At 36.6% G+C, this 17,227-nt stretch overlaps 1 protein-coding gene across 1 annotated transcript; it reads left to right on the plus strand.

The window, feature by feature from the left end:
- Positions 1-421: 421 nt before the first annotated feature.
- Positions 422-15,636, plus strand: cnn3a (calponin 3, acidic a). Its single transcript, XM_006634880.3, has 7 exons — positions 422-748; positions 11,976-12,097; positions 13,021-13,087; positions 13,499-13,636; positions 13,811-13,927; positions 14,181-14,327; positions 14,531-15,636. The coding sequence occupies exons 1-7, from the start codon at positions 692-694 to the stop codon at positions 14,867-14,869; spliced, it is 987 nt and encodes a 328-aa protein (XP_006634943.1). The 5' UTR covers positions 422-691; the 3' UTR covers positions 14,870-15,636.
- Positions 15,637-17,227: the final 1,591 nt, after the last annotated feature.

The raw sequence follows: 17,227 nt of genomic DNA on the forward strand, positions 1-17,227 counted from the left end.
CTAAAGCATACTAAAACGTGTTTTAGTTACGATTCAGAGACCGGTTTATATTTTGGGAAACAACGAACATTACAAATTTTACAACTTTTTATTTAACAGTTGTAGTTTTTATTTTCAAGTTGTATCTGTTGTAAAACAAAACCATGACAGAATGAAACACACAACACATATTCAGTGTATCTTCATTGCAACATTGTGTATAATGACAGATAACTGACCGAAACCGATAGATTAAAAAAAGAAATATGAAAGCTATAATAAATGTCATATCTGTTTTTTTTCAAAGCCTTCAAACCAGATTTGAAGCGAAGCTGAGTTTCGATATCAGCTGACGTCAGCTTCAATTAGCAGCCTCTTGTTTTAACAAAAGGGAGAGTAGATACAAAATCAGCGTCTCTGATTGGTCAACTTGTGGTCGTCAATCGTCTTGCGACAGTTTTTCAGCGCACAAAAAAATGAGCTATTGAAACCAGAACTTTCTGCGGAGACGCTGTTTCGGACAATCTGTTTGGGACAAGTAGGAGTGCATATAAGGGCTCAGCGTGCACGGACTTTTAGCAATTTGTTTGGACTGAGCCGGGAGAAAAACAGACAGCCTCATCTCGCTGTCGTTTTGAAAAACGGCAACTAAGAGGACGCATAACTCTATTGTATCTAAGCATTGATATTTTATTATCTGTAACAAAGGAAAATGACTCAGTTCAACAAAGGGCCAGCCTACGGGTTATCTGCAGAAGTGAAAAGCAAGGTAAGAGGAGGAAAAAAGAAAGGTATACTTTAAGAAATTGACTGAATTCTCGGAGTTGGTTTATAGAACTTTCTTTTTTTGGGGGGTAAATCTGGTTTCCGAGTGTTAGAGCATAATTGTGATTTAGCGACCCTATCGGTCCCTCTGTTAGTCCAGTGTAACACTTAAAAAGCTCAATTTCATACAATTGTAAGGTTTTCTTTTAGAGATTCGTGCGAGTACTTATACACACCCTTCATATAAGTCTGTGTTGCTTTTTAAAAGGTAGAACAATGCAATAGTTAACCTGTCCTTTTTTTAAAAAAAAATCTATTGAGAATGTTATTTCGGCTATTGGAAAAAACAGCTACGGTCTCTCTTTGACTTTCCGAGACGATGAAATTCAGATATAGTACCGGTTATGTATCTTAATACAGTTTAGAATGAGTATCGTGTAAAAAGTGTCTTGACTTTATGAATACGGTTTGGAGCTCATGTTCCGAAGGTTCCACTCTTTGTTTTTTAAAAGTGAATAATAATTTCTATCCTTTGCTATTTTTGACTCGAGTAATTATTAACACGGTTGTATTATATATATATATTGTATATATTTTTTGTCGTTGCAAAAAGACAGTAATAAAACGAAGACCACTTGGTTGAAAAGGTTGCTCAACAAAATACTAGTCGGTATCTTTATTGTTTAATGACGGGACTATTTACCCTGAGGTCCATTCGTTTATAGATGGTCTATCCAGTTTCTGGTTACTGTTTCAACAAAAATCACATTCGTCAGAGCCTGCAATCTGTTTTATTTTGTGTGTGTAAATCAAACGCTTTGGTAAACATCGGCATTCTTGATGCGCAGCTCATGACTGTACGCAGGAGAGCCATAGGAACCCATTGTCTAGCGCTGGTTTGGTTTGCGGCATAGTAGGAGCCATATGAATGAAATCCGCTGCCGAATTCATTGTTCGGGATCTATTAGCTGTTTGGGAGGAGCTGGGACACTTAGAATCCACGTACTCCGTTACAATATTCTAGGGGCAAAAAAAACTTTATCTTGTTACCTAAATTAATAGGGAAACGCAGATCTAAAGATATGCCTATGAGCTGTTTAATTGCGACTTTATTTATACTGTTGTGCCGTAATTAGGTGTTGGAAGAAAAAGCGCACGAAACTGAATTTAGCTTTGGTTCTACCGTTTTGTAACCTTGAGCAATTGTCCCGAAGTGCACTTTCCTGAAATGATTGGTAGAGGGAGAAACGTGTGACGTTCACGTTTTCTTGATTTAACAGTAGGTAGGCCGGTTTTGTTGCGTTAAGCTTTAAATCTTGAGAGATGTTACGTCGTAACGGATTGCGAAAAGAAAATGTCTAACGGAGGAGGAGGAGGAGAAGGAGAGGGGGTAGAATCCTGGTCAGGATTCCCAAAGCATTACATCACCATTTATCCATAGGAAGCCACCATTAAGCGAGATGTAGCGAGCAGAAATTTCAAGAGTAATTTGGCGATAAACCACAAGGGTTGGCACCATTGTATCTCCAGTATAGATAACTGCCGGATCTTCGGGTTGCTTCTTAAAATCTTGAAACTGTTCTGTAAAGTTGGTTTCTTTGACCTTTTAGGCAGCAAGATCTGAACTTCTTTCCTCTCTTGTCTTTTTTGTATTTAATCATTTTAATTATTTTAAAAAGGAGTTGTGCACGCATTAGTCAAAATGTACAGGACAAAATTCTTTAATTGGATAATTCATACTTTTTCTGTAGTAATCCAGGAATCTTTTACTACAGGACGTTGTTAGTAGCCTACAGGGATAGAAAAGCAAAAGTCATTTGTTTTTGGTCATTTTCTTAACGTACCAAGATCAAATTGAGGTGAGTCGTTGTGAGCTATATTTGGATGTAAAATAACACCTTTCATACCCTCAGCAAAATAATTTGAAGATAATAAATAAAGTGAAATCGGTCTTTTTGCTGGACAACATTTAAATTGGCTGTTCTTTCCCCTTTTTAATGCAAGCATAAGTGCCATTTAAATGAAGTGCTTTTAAGGGTACATTCTGGGAATAGATGCCACATGTTACTATCCACCAAATTAAAGTAATCAGATAAGATGCTATTTCACAGCTAACAAGAAACCAAGTAAATGAGACTGATTTTACGATATGGAAAAGCAGCTGACAGTTCCTTCCAAATGTCAGAGATGCCTCAAACTTCCTCTTAGTGTTCATGCCTGCTGTATTCTTGGAAAAGTTTTTGTTTATGCATTGGGTTTTAATCACAGTTATGACATGAAGTATATTTATCATTGGAATGTGGGGTGGGTGGAGCATATACTGTATATTACTTTTAATGTTGGGACTTTTTCTCAAACTATAGCAACTCCTTACAAATGGATCATTTGTCAGTTATACTTGGAGTGAAATGCTTGCCTTTTCTTTTAAAAAAAAGTGCTTTAATTTCTAGTATTTTTACACCATTTGGAGCTTCATTTAAGTGGTGGTTAAAATACTAGAATGAGAGTCAGTGTAAAGTCTTCACAAACATTAGAAAACGTGCAATGTTGAATGGGCTAAAACAGTGCCACACAGGTTTGGTGTTACTTAATCTGAAGAATGTATTGGACTTTGACCAGTGGCTTCTGTCTCTCATTGCCAAATGAACTTGTAGCTCTCCTTTTGTTGGATAATATTTATGGTTTCATATCTTAACCATAATCTAAATTTATTGTTTTCCCTGATAGAATACAATATAACTAAATTAGCCAGGTTCTTGTGCCGATTCTTGGCTTGTGGCAGAAGGAGTTTCTTTTCCCCCAAGTGAGAAGAGAAGAAATGGGCCATTTCATAAAAATAATAGTATGATCTGAAGTATTTTCCATTGCAGCTGCCAGCAGGGAGACAATACAGATGCCCTTTATTAAGAGGAATGCTTGGAGAGAATTTGCTGACTGACAGGCCAGGCTCCAGTGATTTGTTACAACTAATGGAAAATATAATGAAGCCTGTGTTCTAAAGAATCTGAATGAACTGACAAAGATAACATAAGAAAGGTTTAAAACCCGATCAGGGTATTTGACCCCTCTAGGTCATTTGGTGGATAGTAGCGAGTTGATCCTAGGCTCTCACCCAGCCATTTTCTAAAAGAAATCTTGGCATTGGCTTCAACAACATGGCTTGGCAGGTTTAATTGTGTCCCAGGGCTTATCTTGTATTAATCTACTTCACATATGGTGTGAATGGTATTACTTCTGACTTTAACTGGATTTGTTTGGAGTTTTTTGGCGTGCAAATATTTTTTGAATCAAGACATCAGTATTTGACACTGTCCCCCCTAAATAAAATGTGCAATAGTAAAGTTGAATGGTTAAGCAATATTTAAAAACACTCAAGATCCTGTTATCTTGAGGGCTCACTTTGTGTGAAATTGGATGAAATTTTGGTTTACTGTAAGTCTAGGTGTTGTGCACAGTGGCTTGGTATGCATTTCCCTTTTGCATAACCTCCTGGCACACCATCAGGAGAAGTAACAGGATTTCTGCTACATTTGATTTACATTTTGATGAAATGACAAAATGACATCAAAATGTCCAATTCATTTAACAGGCCATACAGACTTTATTAATTGACTTCATTCATGACTTGACTGCAGTCATAAGTGGCCAAAGCACACACTTGGTGAAATAGCTTTAATTTTGCTTATGAGGATTTTAATTTGACTCATAGGATAAAGAATATACTCTGTTCAGATGTTTTGTACTTATCCCCATATCTTGAGTATTTAATGAAATTAATTAATATTCATATAGGGTTATATTAATGGCTGCATTCTTTAATCCTTTAGTAAAAGCAACAAAGACTTTGTGATTTTTGAAGTACGGTATTACCCCCAGCTATTTATGTTATTGGTTCTACATATGGCACCTTTAATGACAAAGTACTTTAAGGTACGTGTGACTTATGAACCAAGTCTCAATCTGGAATGACTGGTTTCAGGTTCTGGGAATCTGCAGACAAGTCTGTAGTGCCACTCTAAAATGGAGTACTTCAGGTATTCTAGACTTGCTGTACAAGAGCATCTTCTCTTAACTGACCAGATGCCTGCAATGTACAGTACACTTAGGGGCACATTTCTCTCATGGGCAGTAAAGTTCAATATAAAAAAGAATTCCTAGGTGTCTGTTTAAATGGTGTTTTATGTGGCGTAGGATCAATTCGGGTTTTTCCAGGGTATTTACAAACAAGTGGTGATACGTCTTGTGGATTAAAAGACTAATTATCTCCATTCCATGTGCAATGTATCCTGGTGCTGAACTGCAATGCCTTTGAGAGGGAGAACGGTTATAACTAGGTTAAAGAAATTCAATATTTGTTAGTGCAATCAATATTTTTATGGTCTCTTAACATAGAGGCACATGAAATTGGTGATAATCCAACCCACAAATCAAATATTTTGGAAAGTTCATTCCTGCTAGTGGTGATTAGCTGTAAAAAAAAAAAGTCCCTGAGTTCATCTCTGACTAGTTTCTACTAGAGTAGCATTCTTAACTGCCCCTTTTTAATGCAGAAAGGGAACAAAATACAGCACAAGTTATACACTTGCAGATTTTTTTAATGACAGATGAGTGTGTGTGGTTGTCTGTGGGTTATCTTACAAAGACAGTTACAATTTGTGGCAAAAGACTTGAATGCAGCTGGGGTATGCAGTGATTTTTCTTCCAAGTCAAATTATCGCCCTCAAAGGAGAAAATCGATTGAAATGTTAGCTCAAGATCCTGAACTCAAAGCTTTGGTTTTATAGTAGTTTTGCATTTTTTTTCCATCTGCTATGAGGTTTAAATACTAAGCATGAGATCATAATGCTGGTCTCCACTTACACATGAAATTCCTAAAATGCCAGTTAAATTAGACTGAGCATCTGACTGTTTTATCATTAAAGATTCCATGATACTCTGCATATTTCACTTTTTTTACCTGTTCTGCTGCAACTTATGCAGCACCCACTTGGATGATCTTCTTCTACATATGAGCACTTCAGAATTCTTTGACTTGAAAAGCACTATATAAATGCAAATAATTACAATGTGAGTAAATTTATTCTTAATTTTGAAGTTAATTTTCAATCTTTTTCAATACTCATTGTTGATGCATTGAAGTATCTTTGCAATCATAACCATATTGTTGAATGGGATTCTTTGGGATTTGTCAATAAAATTGTGATTTAGCGTATGGTCTCTTAATTTATTGCCCTTTTCTCATGTTCAGTTTAACTGCCTTCACTAACAGTCTTAATATGAATATGTGTTTACTTCTTGGGCAAGTTCTAGTTTTCCTGATATGCAGTTGTAATGTCTGATTGCTGCACAGTGAACTCTGGTATTTTCGTGTTTCCCATGTGGTTGCAAAGCCTTTACTCGGAAGGGGGCCAAGGAGCTGTGAATAGAGTCCCATTCAGGCATTTTCTTTTGAAGATGGTGGTGAGAAGAAATACTGCCCTGGTACTAGGTAATATTACAAGGCAGCAAAGTTGTTCAAAAAGGCTGCAGTGTATTCCTACATTCCTCTTGGGCTCTCTAGCATTCATTACTACTGATGGGATGGCTTTAGTATAGTCTGCTGACACACTTGAAGCAGGTCAGCCAAATGCTTCTCTGTATAAATTCAGTTAGGCAAATCTTCAACATTTCACCCTATGCCATCTTTTAAAAAAAATAAAACTGATGGGGAAATAGTTCCCTGAAAATTATCATGGTTTATTAGTTAGCCGTCCTAGAATGTTTTGATGACAAACTTTTAGTAACAATACATTTAAGAGGCTGAAAACGGCACTACTGCTCTTTGTGTTCCAGTTTAAAAAGTAGTATTTAAGAACATGGTGTCTTTAAAGATTTTATATACTGTACGTAGTTCCAGGAATCTCTTAATGCTACTATACTTGGATAAAAAAAACTCCTGTTTTTTTTTTTAATTCCTTAATAGTGAATGCTTGTGAGCCTGGTATAGACCAACTATACATTGACATATAGTACAGTGCATAAATTGTCCCATGTTCTTCTCATCTGCTTGTTTATTCTAAACCCATTATCTGCTCAGTTAAGCATCTGTAATGGAGTTGAAGGTAAATTATTAATTAGCATTATACAGTATACCCAGCTGCTATTTGTTTGGTAGTTTGGGTTGTCCTTTATTTAACAAGGAGATATTTGACGCGAGATGCTAAAGCTTTTGACGGGGGTTTATCATTTTAATCAAAACCTACAAGTTAAATAAAATTAAAGTTCTTTGAGACATCTCTGAACAAAGGAATGTCAATTAATGACCTATTGTACATCTCAGGGAAAGTCCAATTTTGCACTTAAAAAATAAAAGAAAAGTTGTGGATTCTACATAATTGATGTATCTTATAAAATGTAGCCCTTTTCAGAATTTGGCTTAAAACCTGGAAAGTATTTGAAACAAGTTATTAAGTGTTAAGTGGTGATAAAAGGTAACAATCTTGAAGGAAGTAATTGTGATCTAAATTTAGTAAAAGTGTAACGGAGAGCATATTTCAAAATGTTTTTATTTTAATGTAGAAAGGGAATCCTACAGCATTTACTTGCAAGTTAGTTTCAATTGATCAGTTTCGTTATACAAAAGCTTCTGTAGCATTCTCTCCAAGCTCTTTCTCCAGATGTTTGTTCAGTTGTGCGCAGTCAGCAGGAAATACTTGGGGGGGTGTGTGTCTGGGGTTTAATTCCTGTGGGATGAAGCCATAGCTTTCTAGATTTTTCCTCAGAAGCTGAGTTTGCCAATTCTATCGAACAGGGACAGAAACTCAGTTTTTGGTCTGGGCTGCTTTCCTAAAGTCTGTGTTCATGAATAAAACCATTTATCTGCACAGTAATTAGTTCAATTTCTCTTGTGCAAAAGGAGTTATTGAAGTGATTACACTTTCATGAAGGACCACTAGTGATTTTTATACATGTTTTGAAACATTGTAGTCATGGAGAAAGACCTAGTAGGACTGGAAAAAACAATCACATTTGAAATAGTCTGATGTTATTTTCCAAGAATGAGTAAAGGCCAGTACAATAAAGCCTCAACACAGTTTTGCCCTTTTTAAGGATTGGCTGTCATTTAAGCAGTGTGCTGAAATTCACTTTAGCAAGTATAAAGAGGAAATTGTTCATTGTCAGCTGTCATTCACATAGCACGTCTAAAATGTGCAGGAGTACATAACTGCATGCTTATTGTATGGTTTAAAGGTTAACCTTTTTAAAACCTAGTTCAATGGCTCAGAACAGAAACAGAATATATAGCTTACTTTAAAAGTAGTTTACATTGCAGGTTTTGTTGATTTTAAATGGCTTTGGTTATGTCTTTCTTTAAAGTATGCTAGTTCCAGTATGAATTGCAATAAAAAACACTTTCCCTTGTGTACAGCTATTGTATCCATATGACAAGACAAATGTTTGACACATGTTAAGTCTTATTGGTTTCTGCCCCACCCCTAACTCCACCAATCCTTGTAAATTGGAAGGTGTGAAGTTCCCATTCCATGGCAGTAATCCTTAAAAGGGAACTGCCATGCTAATTTTGTATTTCGGGGTTAGAATCGGCTTTGAGTGCTTTCGAAACCACAATGAATGTAACATTGGTGTACATCACAGAATACTTTACATTTCCAGGTATGTGCCATGTTCAGTAATTTGGAACAAAGCGACCCAAACTTCCCGTGAGGTGAATGGCCCTATGACATGATATTCACAAGCCTGCTTGTTTACTCCTTTAGTCCAGTAGAAATATTACTCTTGACTTTGAGCTTTTGCCAACAAATACAACTTGTTAACTCTCTATATACAGATCACATTGGAACATTTGTGGTGAAATGTCTGCTGCACAACATCGTACTTGCAGTGACTGCTAAGCTTCATGTGGCAGTTCACGCAAACTCATTCTTGCCTGGGGGTTTTACAACAACAAGGAGACTATACAGTACTTCTGCAAAGTTCATGATTGTGCTTAATTTGGAATTTGTGAAATTTTGTGATCCTGTCAACTTTTTAGCAAGATTTAACAAACAGTCTGAGAAATTGGGACTGCATTTCCCCTTTAAAGTTAATACTGAGAGAATGCTTGTTAAAGCTGCCTGAATTGTCATATTGGTTCAAGACATAATGGGGAATTCATGTAAATGACAAAAGGTAGGCTGTTCTGCACAAGTTAAGACATTTCACTGGGGATTGAGAGGTGGTGTCTAAAGTACACCACCCAGCACATACCTTGATTTGTTTATGATAACATTGGTGTTGGTTACCAAAGGCTGTTTGTCTCGTTTGTTTTTTTTTAGAATATATTTTAGATTCTTTGGTAGTTGCTCGAGCTGAACCCTGCCATAATGTATCCTGGAAGGGTGATAGTGTATTAACACCAGACAGTGAAATTAATCTTTTTAGTGCAAATGCTTGTAACAGCTGATATATTCAGTATATACTTCCTTAATGAACTAATTCCTAAGCTATTATTCCATTGATTTAAAATAACAGCAACTAAAGTTGGCAGCTGGATACTGGAGGGAAATTGAAGAGACCTAAAACCCTACATTTAGGGTTAATTTAGAGCCTAAATCAAGATTTCTTCTCATGCTGTTGTCTTCCTCTTGCATGAAAAATGAGTTATTGCCTTGTGGCTAAAGGGCTTTAGTGAAATTGGTCATTGTTATACTGGTGTTGTAGTATGGTGATAAGCTGACTTGAAGGACTAGCTAGCTCTGTTTTGCTGGAAAATTTTAACTTTTTCCAAAATTACTATGTAGCTGTCTTCCAAGGGTCATTTTTAGTGGTTCCTGAGTGACCATGTGTTTCTTTTTATGATGCATGGAGTTCACTGTCCAGTAAATCCTTTCCCGAAGAAACATTTTCATGCAATTTCCTGTATCTCGGCAGCATTTGGATTTGTTCCAGGATAAATATGTGGGATATAAGGAGGCTTTTTTTTCTTAGTGAGATCCTCTACAGTGTCTGGACTCTTGTGGTCTCAACTAAATTAATTCCAACAATTTACCATAAACCTGACCCAAGTTTGAGTACATTTCTTGCTATCCACATTTGAGAATTGACAATTGCAACCAGGTGGCTTTGAAAAGAAGTGAGTAGTATCTTGATGGTTACTTGACTGTCTTCATATTTTGCTGTGAGTGGTCTCTTATTTCAAAATCCTTGCACGACTGCAAGTATTTATTTGTGCTATAACCATGCAACTATGGAGGATTCATACAATAGTGTCCATTGTCACATTGTCTTCTTTCTATAAAATGTGTTCAGAAAAGGGTTACACTTAATACAAGGGCCCATTTATGAAGTTTTTTGCAGTAAACACTCTTACATCAAAGAATGTAATTAGTCCTGGATCTACTTTTTTTCCGATTATAATATGCCCTAAATTGGCCTTTACATCTTTATCCTATGTTTAGGCATTGTATTTGACGGGGCTTGCAAAGTATTTTAAAAAATGAGTTGACCTCTTTTCCCCGTGTTGAGATGCTAGTTTATTGTCCTGAATGAAAGTATTTGTGTCTAGTTCCACAGGTGCTCTTGAATGTGTGACTCTTAATATAGTGGTGGGTTTTCTGGAACATCATGTGGAATAAATTCGTCACCCGTGCTGACATGTTAGGATGACCACCACTGTTTTCCAGTAGTCATTTATCTTGCCCAGTTTCTCCTCTTGATAAGCTGATATACTTCTCCTTTAGGAGGATCTTGTATAGCAATTTATTTATAGGAAGGTACCCTCTTTGTTTAGCACTTGCCTGGGTAAACCCTGGCAGCTATTATGTTTCAGGAGAGCTGCTATGTAGCAAATCAGAAATTGCTCCGCTAATTGAATTAAGTTAGAACTTTAAGGAGGTCTAGTGTGGAATTTGTCTAGCACACTGGGGTTGACACCCCTGCTCTTACAAAGAGTGTTATGGAATATTTAATGCCAGACAAGTTAGGACCTTGGTTAAACACCTCATCTAAAGTACAACATAGCAATATTTGTGATATTGGTTTTGTCAGTTCTGGCCCAGAGGGTAGAGAGCCACTTATTGTCTACCAACACCACTTAAAGCAGCAACCTTATTTTTCTTGGCAGTCTCCCATCCTGGTGCTAACCAGGCCAGACTTTAGTTCTCAGAAGGGCAGTATCTGAGATGAGATTAAATTTCTAGTCTGATCTTGGATTTGACTTTTATTTATTTTTTTCCCCAATAAGACAAAATAGTGACCCACATTTTTATTACCCTGTTAAAGCCCTAGTTCCTTTGAGAGGGAAACAAGATAAATGCTGGGAGTTTCGCCTATCTATGTGCCAATGATCTTTAAGCAGGAGGTGGGTAAAAGACAACTTCCTGAGTCCTGAAGGTTTATTTCCAATTTTAACCCTTTGGCTCATTGAGCTATGCAAAGACCTCTGTAGGATGCAGTAAGGATTTGGCATTTCATTTAAATGAATAAAAGGCATATGCAAGGGAATCCCTGTGATTTGTGAAGTATACAAATCCTTTGGTATAACGGCTAATTCTTTTTAGATAATGCTCTTTTGGAGAACCGCATTGAAATCGACAAGTATGATGGTGTACTGATGGCTACATTTCTTACTCAGAATGAGCTTCTCTAAAAAAGGCAAGCAGTAGAGTCTAATTGGATGTTAAAACTGCCCGATTCTTGGGAAATGTAACTTATTTCATGTTGTTCAGATGTGGTTTTTGGTCCCTTACAAATGTCATTGAATCACCTTTTCAGTTGAAGCTGGTAAAAAAACAATCTTCAGCATAAATATTCTAAAAAACTTCAAGATGGAGAAGAGCTATGTCTGAATAAAGTTTGTTAGGAATTGATGTACTGTAGCATGGTTCAGAACATTTTGATATTTTAATTTTAACTACAGGAAGAAAGTGAAGTCATGTTAAGGCTTTTGTACAGTAGGTCTTCTATGACTGTGTATGTAAATAATTGGTCTCGTTCTTTGTAGGAATCCACAACTACTAACTTGCTTCAAGAAATCGACTCGTGGATATTTTTATGCAGTATACATATGACTGCATAATATTCAGTAACTTTAAAATTCAAAACCCTATTCATAAACAAGTCACCAAAAGAATTGTCAGAATTAGCAGTCAAATTCTGAAAGGATTAGTTGATGTTTTCAAGCACTAAGTTGTAATTAACATCTTAACTCTGAACTTGCTTCTCAAAGATCTGCTGTAATGCTGTCTTCCCAGATCGCACAAAAATATGATTCCCAGAAGGAGGAGGAACTGCGGTACTGGATCGAGGATGTCACTGGCATGCCTATTGGAGACAATTTCCAAAAGGGTCTCAAAGATGGTGTGATCCTATGCGAGTAAGTGTGGGGGGAAATGTTTTTTTTTGCTTTTAAGTTGACTTTTTTTTTTACTACTTTAGTTGTAGTTGTAAGACCTAAGCATAATATTGTAGTTTTCTCTGGGAAGTAACTTTTTACCGTTCAGACTTTGTTGGGCCGAGTCACTTGTCAACTAAGAAAGGGGTTTCTTGATGACCTCGCAGGTGTGTAGAAAACTCTATGAAGAATGCTACTCCTTCAGTGAGTGGTGACTCTCCTGTTAGGCACTGTGGCTCTTGCAAGTGATAGCTGATGGAGGATGTCAGTATGTCTTGTATCTTGTGCTGTACAGGGGTTGTATCTGTACATCTGAGAAACTGTAGTTATTCTTGCATATTGGTTGGGTAGGAAGTTAATGGACTATTGGAAGTCTAAAGCGTATATTGAAAATGTATATACTCTTGTATAAGAGTAACTATCTGATATCCATTTCAGTAACTTTATTTTTATTGCCTCATTTGATATTCTTTCTGACAGGCATTTTTGTCTGGGATAATGTCCTATGGTTTCAACAGCTTTTAATTTCTGCTGTGTTTTTGGCCTGCAGGTTTAAATCCTCTTCAAATCCTTTCTATACTTCCTCTGCACTTTTTTCTGGTGAGGGCCCTTTCCAGAAGGCTAATGCAGAATGGTCTTCCTTAAGTTTCCTTTCCTGTTTCTTCCATGTCTTGCCTTTTGATCAAATTTTTAATACTGCATGTAATCCTTCATCTTGCAGTGACTAATTCTTCATTCTGTGGTATTGTATGTGGAGAAGGTTTTGCAGTCTGTCCTTTGGAAAAAAGTGTTTGACAGTGAATTGTAGACTTATTTCATTACATGTATGAACTATCCATTAGTGTAATATAATGTTCATGGAAATTTTATATTGTTTGTCAACTAGTAATGTTTTGCATTTTTAGATTAATTAACAAAATTCAGCCTGGCTCCGTGAAAAAAATCAACCATTCCAAACTCAACTGGCACAAGGTAAGAAACATTTCCTTCTACCCCATCTTCCACAATGTGCACTTCTAGGGTTAGTAGTTAACTGAGTATTTTTACATTCAAGTATATGAAATTGGGCTCATTTGCTGTGTTACATATTGCAGTACTTAACTGTAAAGCAAAACCTCTTGCATTTACTGTAGTTGCAAGTTGGCTAATGGGCAAATGGAAATTAAAAATTATATAAGCAGTGTAAAATTGATTTGGATTTTAAGTTGCTTTTTTATTCTGCTTACCAAGTATACTGTTATTTTTTTCCAGAAACACTTCATACAAAATGTCTATGGTTTCAAGTGACTTTGGCCATTTGCTATTTTTTGGTATACATTCAAAAACAATTAGTTGCTATTTATGATTGTTTCCTTTAAATTAAATGTTCTGTTTTATCCTTAGCTGGAGAATCTTGGCAATTTCATCAAAGCGATTTTAACTTATGGGTTGAAGCCCAATGACATCTTTGAAGCAAATGATCTCTTTGAAAATGGCAACATGACGCAAGTTCAGACCACGCTGCTAGCCTTGGCCAGTATGGTACGTACTGCAGGCTTGAGGAAAAGGCTGGAAAATCACATCTTCTCTGGTCTTTGTGCATGCTGAAGGGTTTGGGAGTGATATCTTATGTACTCCTACTAAGGTGGAGAAGTACTTAAACTGTTTACAGATCGATTTAAATTACATTGTTCTGTTGATTTAATCTCTTTACAGGCTAAAACCAAAGGTATTGGCTCAAAGGTTGACATTGGTGTGAAATATGCAGACAAGCAAACAAGACAGTTTGATGAAGAGAAGTTAAAAGCTGGCCAATGTGTTATTGGGCTTCAGGTAAGCGTTCCTTACACAAAGGACCAAAGGAAATACCAGTTTTGGAAATAAGTCTTCTTCACTATTCAGTAAACAATGCTATTATTTGGTAGTACTGTGGATTTTGGCCGTCTAATGGAGTGCAGAATCGCATTTGAAGAACACTGCTATGCATTAATTGGAAGCTGCATCACTACTGTAGATACATTCTTATGAAGACAGCTAGTGTAGGACCTTGTTTTTGATTTTTTTTTTTGTTCTTCTTGACTGGCAGATGGGAACTAACAAATGTGCTAGCCAGGCTGGCATGACTGCGTACGGAACCAGGAGACATCTTTACGACCCAAAGACGCAGGCAGACAGGCCATATGACCAGACAACCATCAGCTTGCAAATGGGAACCAACAAAGGAGCCAGCCAGGTACCATGATAACTAATGTGCAGAAGCCCTGTATTAATTGTATTTGTACTCTAAAGCCTTCTGTTTTGTACAAAATAAAATCCTAAAGTCTGATTATTAGTACTGTAACAGTTTTTGTACAACAAATTGTAATTATGGGGTGGGGGGGGCTTTTTTTAAATTAAAGCTGGTTTGAGAGTTTAAACTGTGTGTTGCGTCCTCAGGCTGGTATGGCAGCTCCAGGAACCAGAAGAGACATCTTTGATCAAAAGGTGGCACAACAGCCAGTGGACTGCTCCACCATTTCCCTACAGATGGGCACCAACAAAGTGGCCTCTCAGAAGGGCATGAGCGTCTATGGGCTGGGACGGCAGGTGTACGATCCCAAGTACTGTGCTTCTCCCACAGAGCCAGTGATACACACCAATGGCAGTCAAGGAACAGGAACAAATGGCTCTGAGATCAGTGACAGTGACTACCAAGCAGAATACCCAGAGGAGTATCAAGGCAACTACAATGATGAATACCATGGGCACTACAACGATCAAGGCATAGATTATTAGGAAGTGTACTCAATAGTAAAATCAGTATTAAACCAGTATATTTTATGAACAAAGCAAGCTTTTTGCTATTTTTGCTAGTCTTCCTTTATTTGTGATGCCTAAGACGACAAAAATATTGCCTTATCTGCGTTTCTTTTTCTCCCAATTTGACATCAGTATTTTTATTTTTTAAGTCATTTGTGCTTATCTATAGACCCGTAACAATGCTGAGTGTTGATTCTAAAATAACACAACCATTCTGTTTTTTATCTTTTGAAATATGGAGTACTGTGAAATAACTTCCTTTTCTTCCTCTTCACTAATGACAGCTATGCAGCATCAGTTTTATATACAACCAATCATCAATATTGTTGAAATTGTTCTTGGATTCATATAATTCAAATGTAAAATGCAGTGTACTTGTCACTTTGTTCACTTCCCTAAAAACAAAACATTTTAGGTTTTAAATCTGGATTTAAGGGAGTTAAATCTGTGGCTTGAGGGCCAATGAAGAAAATTATGTATTGAAATTAGGTCCTTTGCTCTTTCCTTGGTTTGATTTGAAGTCACTGGAAATAGTTTTTAAATTGTGAAGTTTATTTTAAAGTTATTAGACATGACCAAACTTTTAAAATAGTGCTTTATTGTATTGCATTGTTATGTTGTGTGCCATAAATAACCAATTTAGAAAACCCCAAACCCTTGTATTTATTGCCGTGTCTCAGTATAAACTGTTCTGTGTATGGTTCTTTTTTTTTTATAAATAAATTGTTATAAATAGTCTTTAATTCCTTGGTCATGTGTTTTCTTTTGGTGTTAGAGGGGGGGATATGATTGGTTTTAACTTTTTAAACTGCAAATTCAGAAACCAAAAGTATAGAACATTATTCATTTTTTTTTCAATTCCTTTTGAGTACTTAAATGCAGTTGACTTAAGACAGGGGGTCGGCATATAAAATACCCATCTTTCTAACATCGAACAGTACAAGCTGGGATCAACATTGTTAAATGCAAAAAATTTAACTATAACAAGGCAATGATATTTCTAGAGAATGTTAACCTTTCTAAAAAGCAAAAATGTAATGGATATTTATTATACAGACAAACATTTCTATGCTGCTAGCCCTAAACATGCCTCTAGTGAATACAGTGGCCTTTGGCAGGAATCCTTAACATTGATTTTCTGCAATTTCTGGTAACATTTATGTGGCCAGCCTAGTTTTAAGAAAACTAGTAGTTTTCAAACCGCAAAGTTTTAGCAAATAAAGTAAAATAATCAGATCCTTGTTTATATGAAAGTTTTGTATGAAACTTTCATGAATTGCTATTGGAGGGAGCATGTTTGGACTGGAAATCTTAACAGCTGGGCTTCACATTGACACTGTGAAAATGGGGGGGGGGGTTTATATCTTTTAATTTCTTGAAACTTATTTGCTCTGCTTTGACAGTTTTTGTACTTGACGACCTGCTTGAATACAAAATTTTAGAAAAATGTATTTTGGATTTCATTACAGTAATGTCTTGGCTCCCTCTTAAAGTATATTGGCCTGACTGAGCTATATACAGTATACTGTAGGTATTTAGCATGGGGATAAATGTTCATCTTACGCCTCACAGTTTGAAATCTAAATGAACCAGTGCCATTAATTGAACCATGCTGGATAAAATGGGAACTGGGAATAACTTGGGGATGATGGCAGTGGAGATTGTGGGTAAGGGCACAAAAAAGACTTGCTGATTGTTTTTAGACGACTGGCTGCTGAAGCGACCGACACAGTGGTAAAGGTTTCTGTAAATCTTTAGTATTGTCTGAAAAATGAATGTTTCTGAGGGTCTAGGGTTGTGCGTTTTCCAACAAGTGTGACAGTGCATAGTATACACAAAAGCATCAAGCTGGGAATCTTGTTAGCCAGCATTCCTTTCATTACTGTACTTCATTTTGGTTATTTGATTAGGAAGTTTAAAGTCCAATTTACTCAGTGTTGAAAGGCATTGCTGTAATTCAGCAAGCATCTATTACTGCAAGAGGTAATATGGATAAAGGTGTTTAATTTAAAGCAGCAAGATATGCCTGCATCACATACATTTCACTGTGAATAAGCAGGTTTCTTTTACAAACGCCTAAAAACCACTGACAAAGCTTAAAATGAATTGTGTTCAGCCCACATTGCCTAGTTCTTTAATGTGAAAACAAGAATGAACTGAATACAAGCACAACAACATACAGTACAGTAGAGTTCTGGCTCTGGCAATTCAAGGACACTGACTACACCACCAATCAGGCTCATGAGAAAGGCACCATGGCGCTGATTCAAATCCCTTTTTTCTTTTTTTTTTCCACAGTCTGCTGGCTGGGAATAATCACGGCTTTGTGTAGCA

Source organism: Lepisosteus oculatus, chromosome 9, assembly GCF_040954835.1.
Source record: "Lepisosteus oculatus isolate fLepOcu1 chromosome 9, fLepOcu1.hap2, whole genome shotgun sequence".
Lineage (NCBI taxonomy): Eukaryota > Metazoa > Chordata > Actinopteri > Semionotiformes > Lepisosteidae > Lepisosteus > Lepisosteus oculatus.

What these genes read in the sequence shown, in the direction of transcription:
- cnn3a (XM_006634880.3), top strand. Translation starts at nt 692, where the DNA reads ATGACTCAGTTCAACAAAGGGCCAGCCTACGGGTTATCTGCAGAAGTG. An exon ending in GATGGTGTGATCCTATGCGA is followed by an intron (nt 12,098 to 13,020) that starts GTAAGTGTGGGG and finishes TTGCATTTTTAG; the next exon opens with ATTAATTAACAAAATTCAGC. An exon ending in AATGTGTTATTGGGCTTCAG is followed by an intron (nt 13,928 to 14,180) that starts GTAAGCGTTCCT and finishes CTTGACTGGCAG; the next exon opens with ATGGGAACTAACAAATGTGC.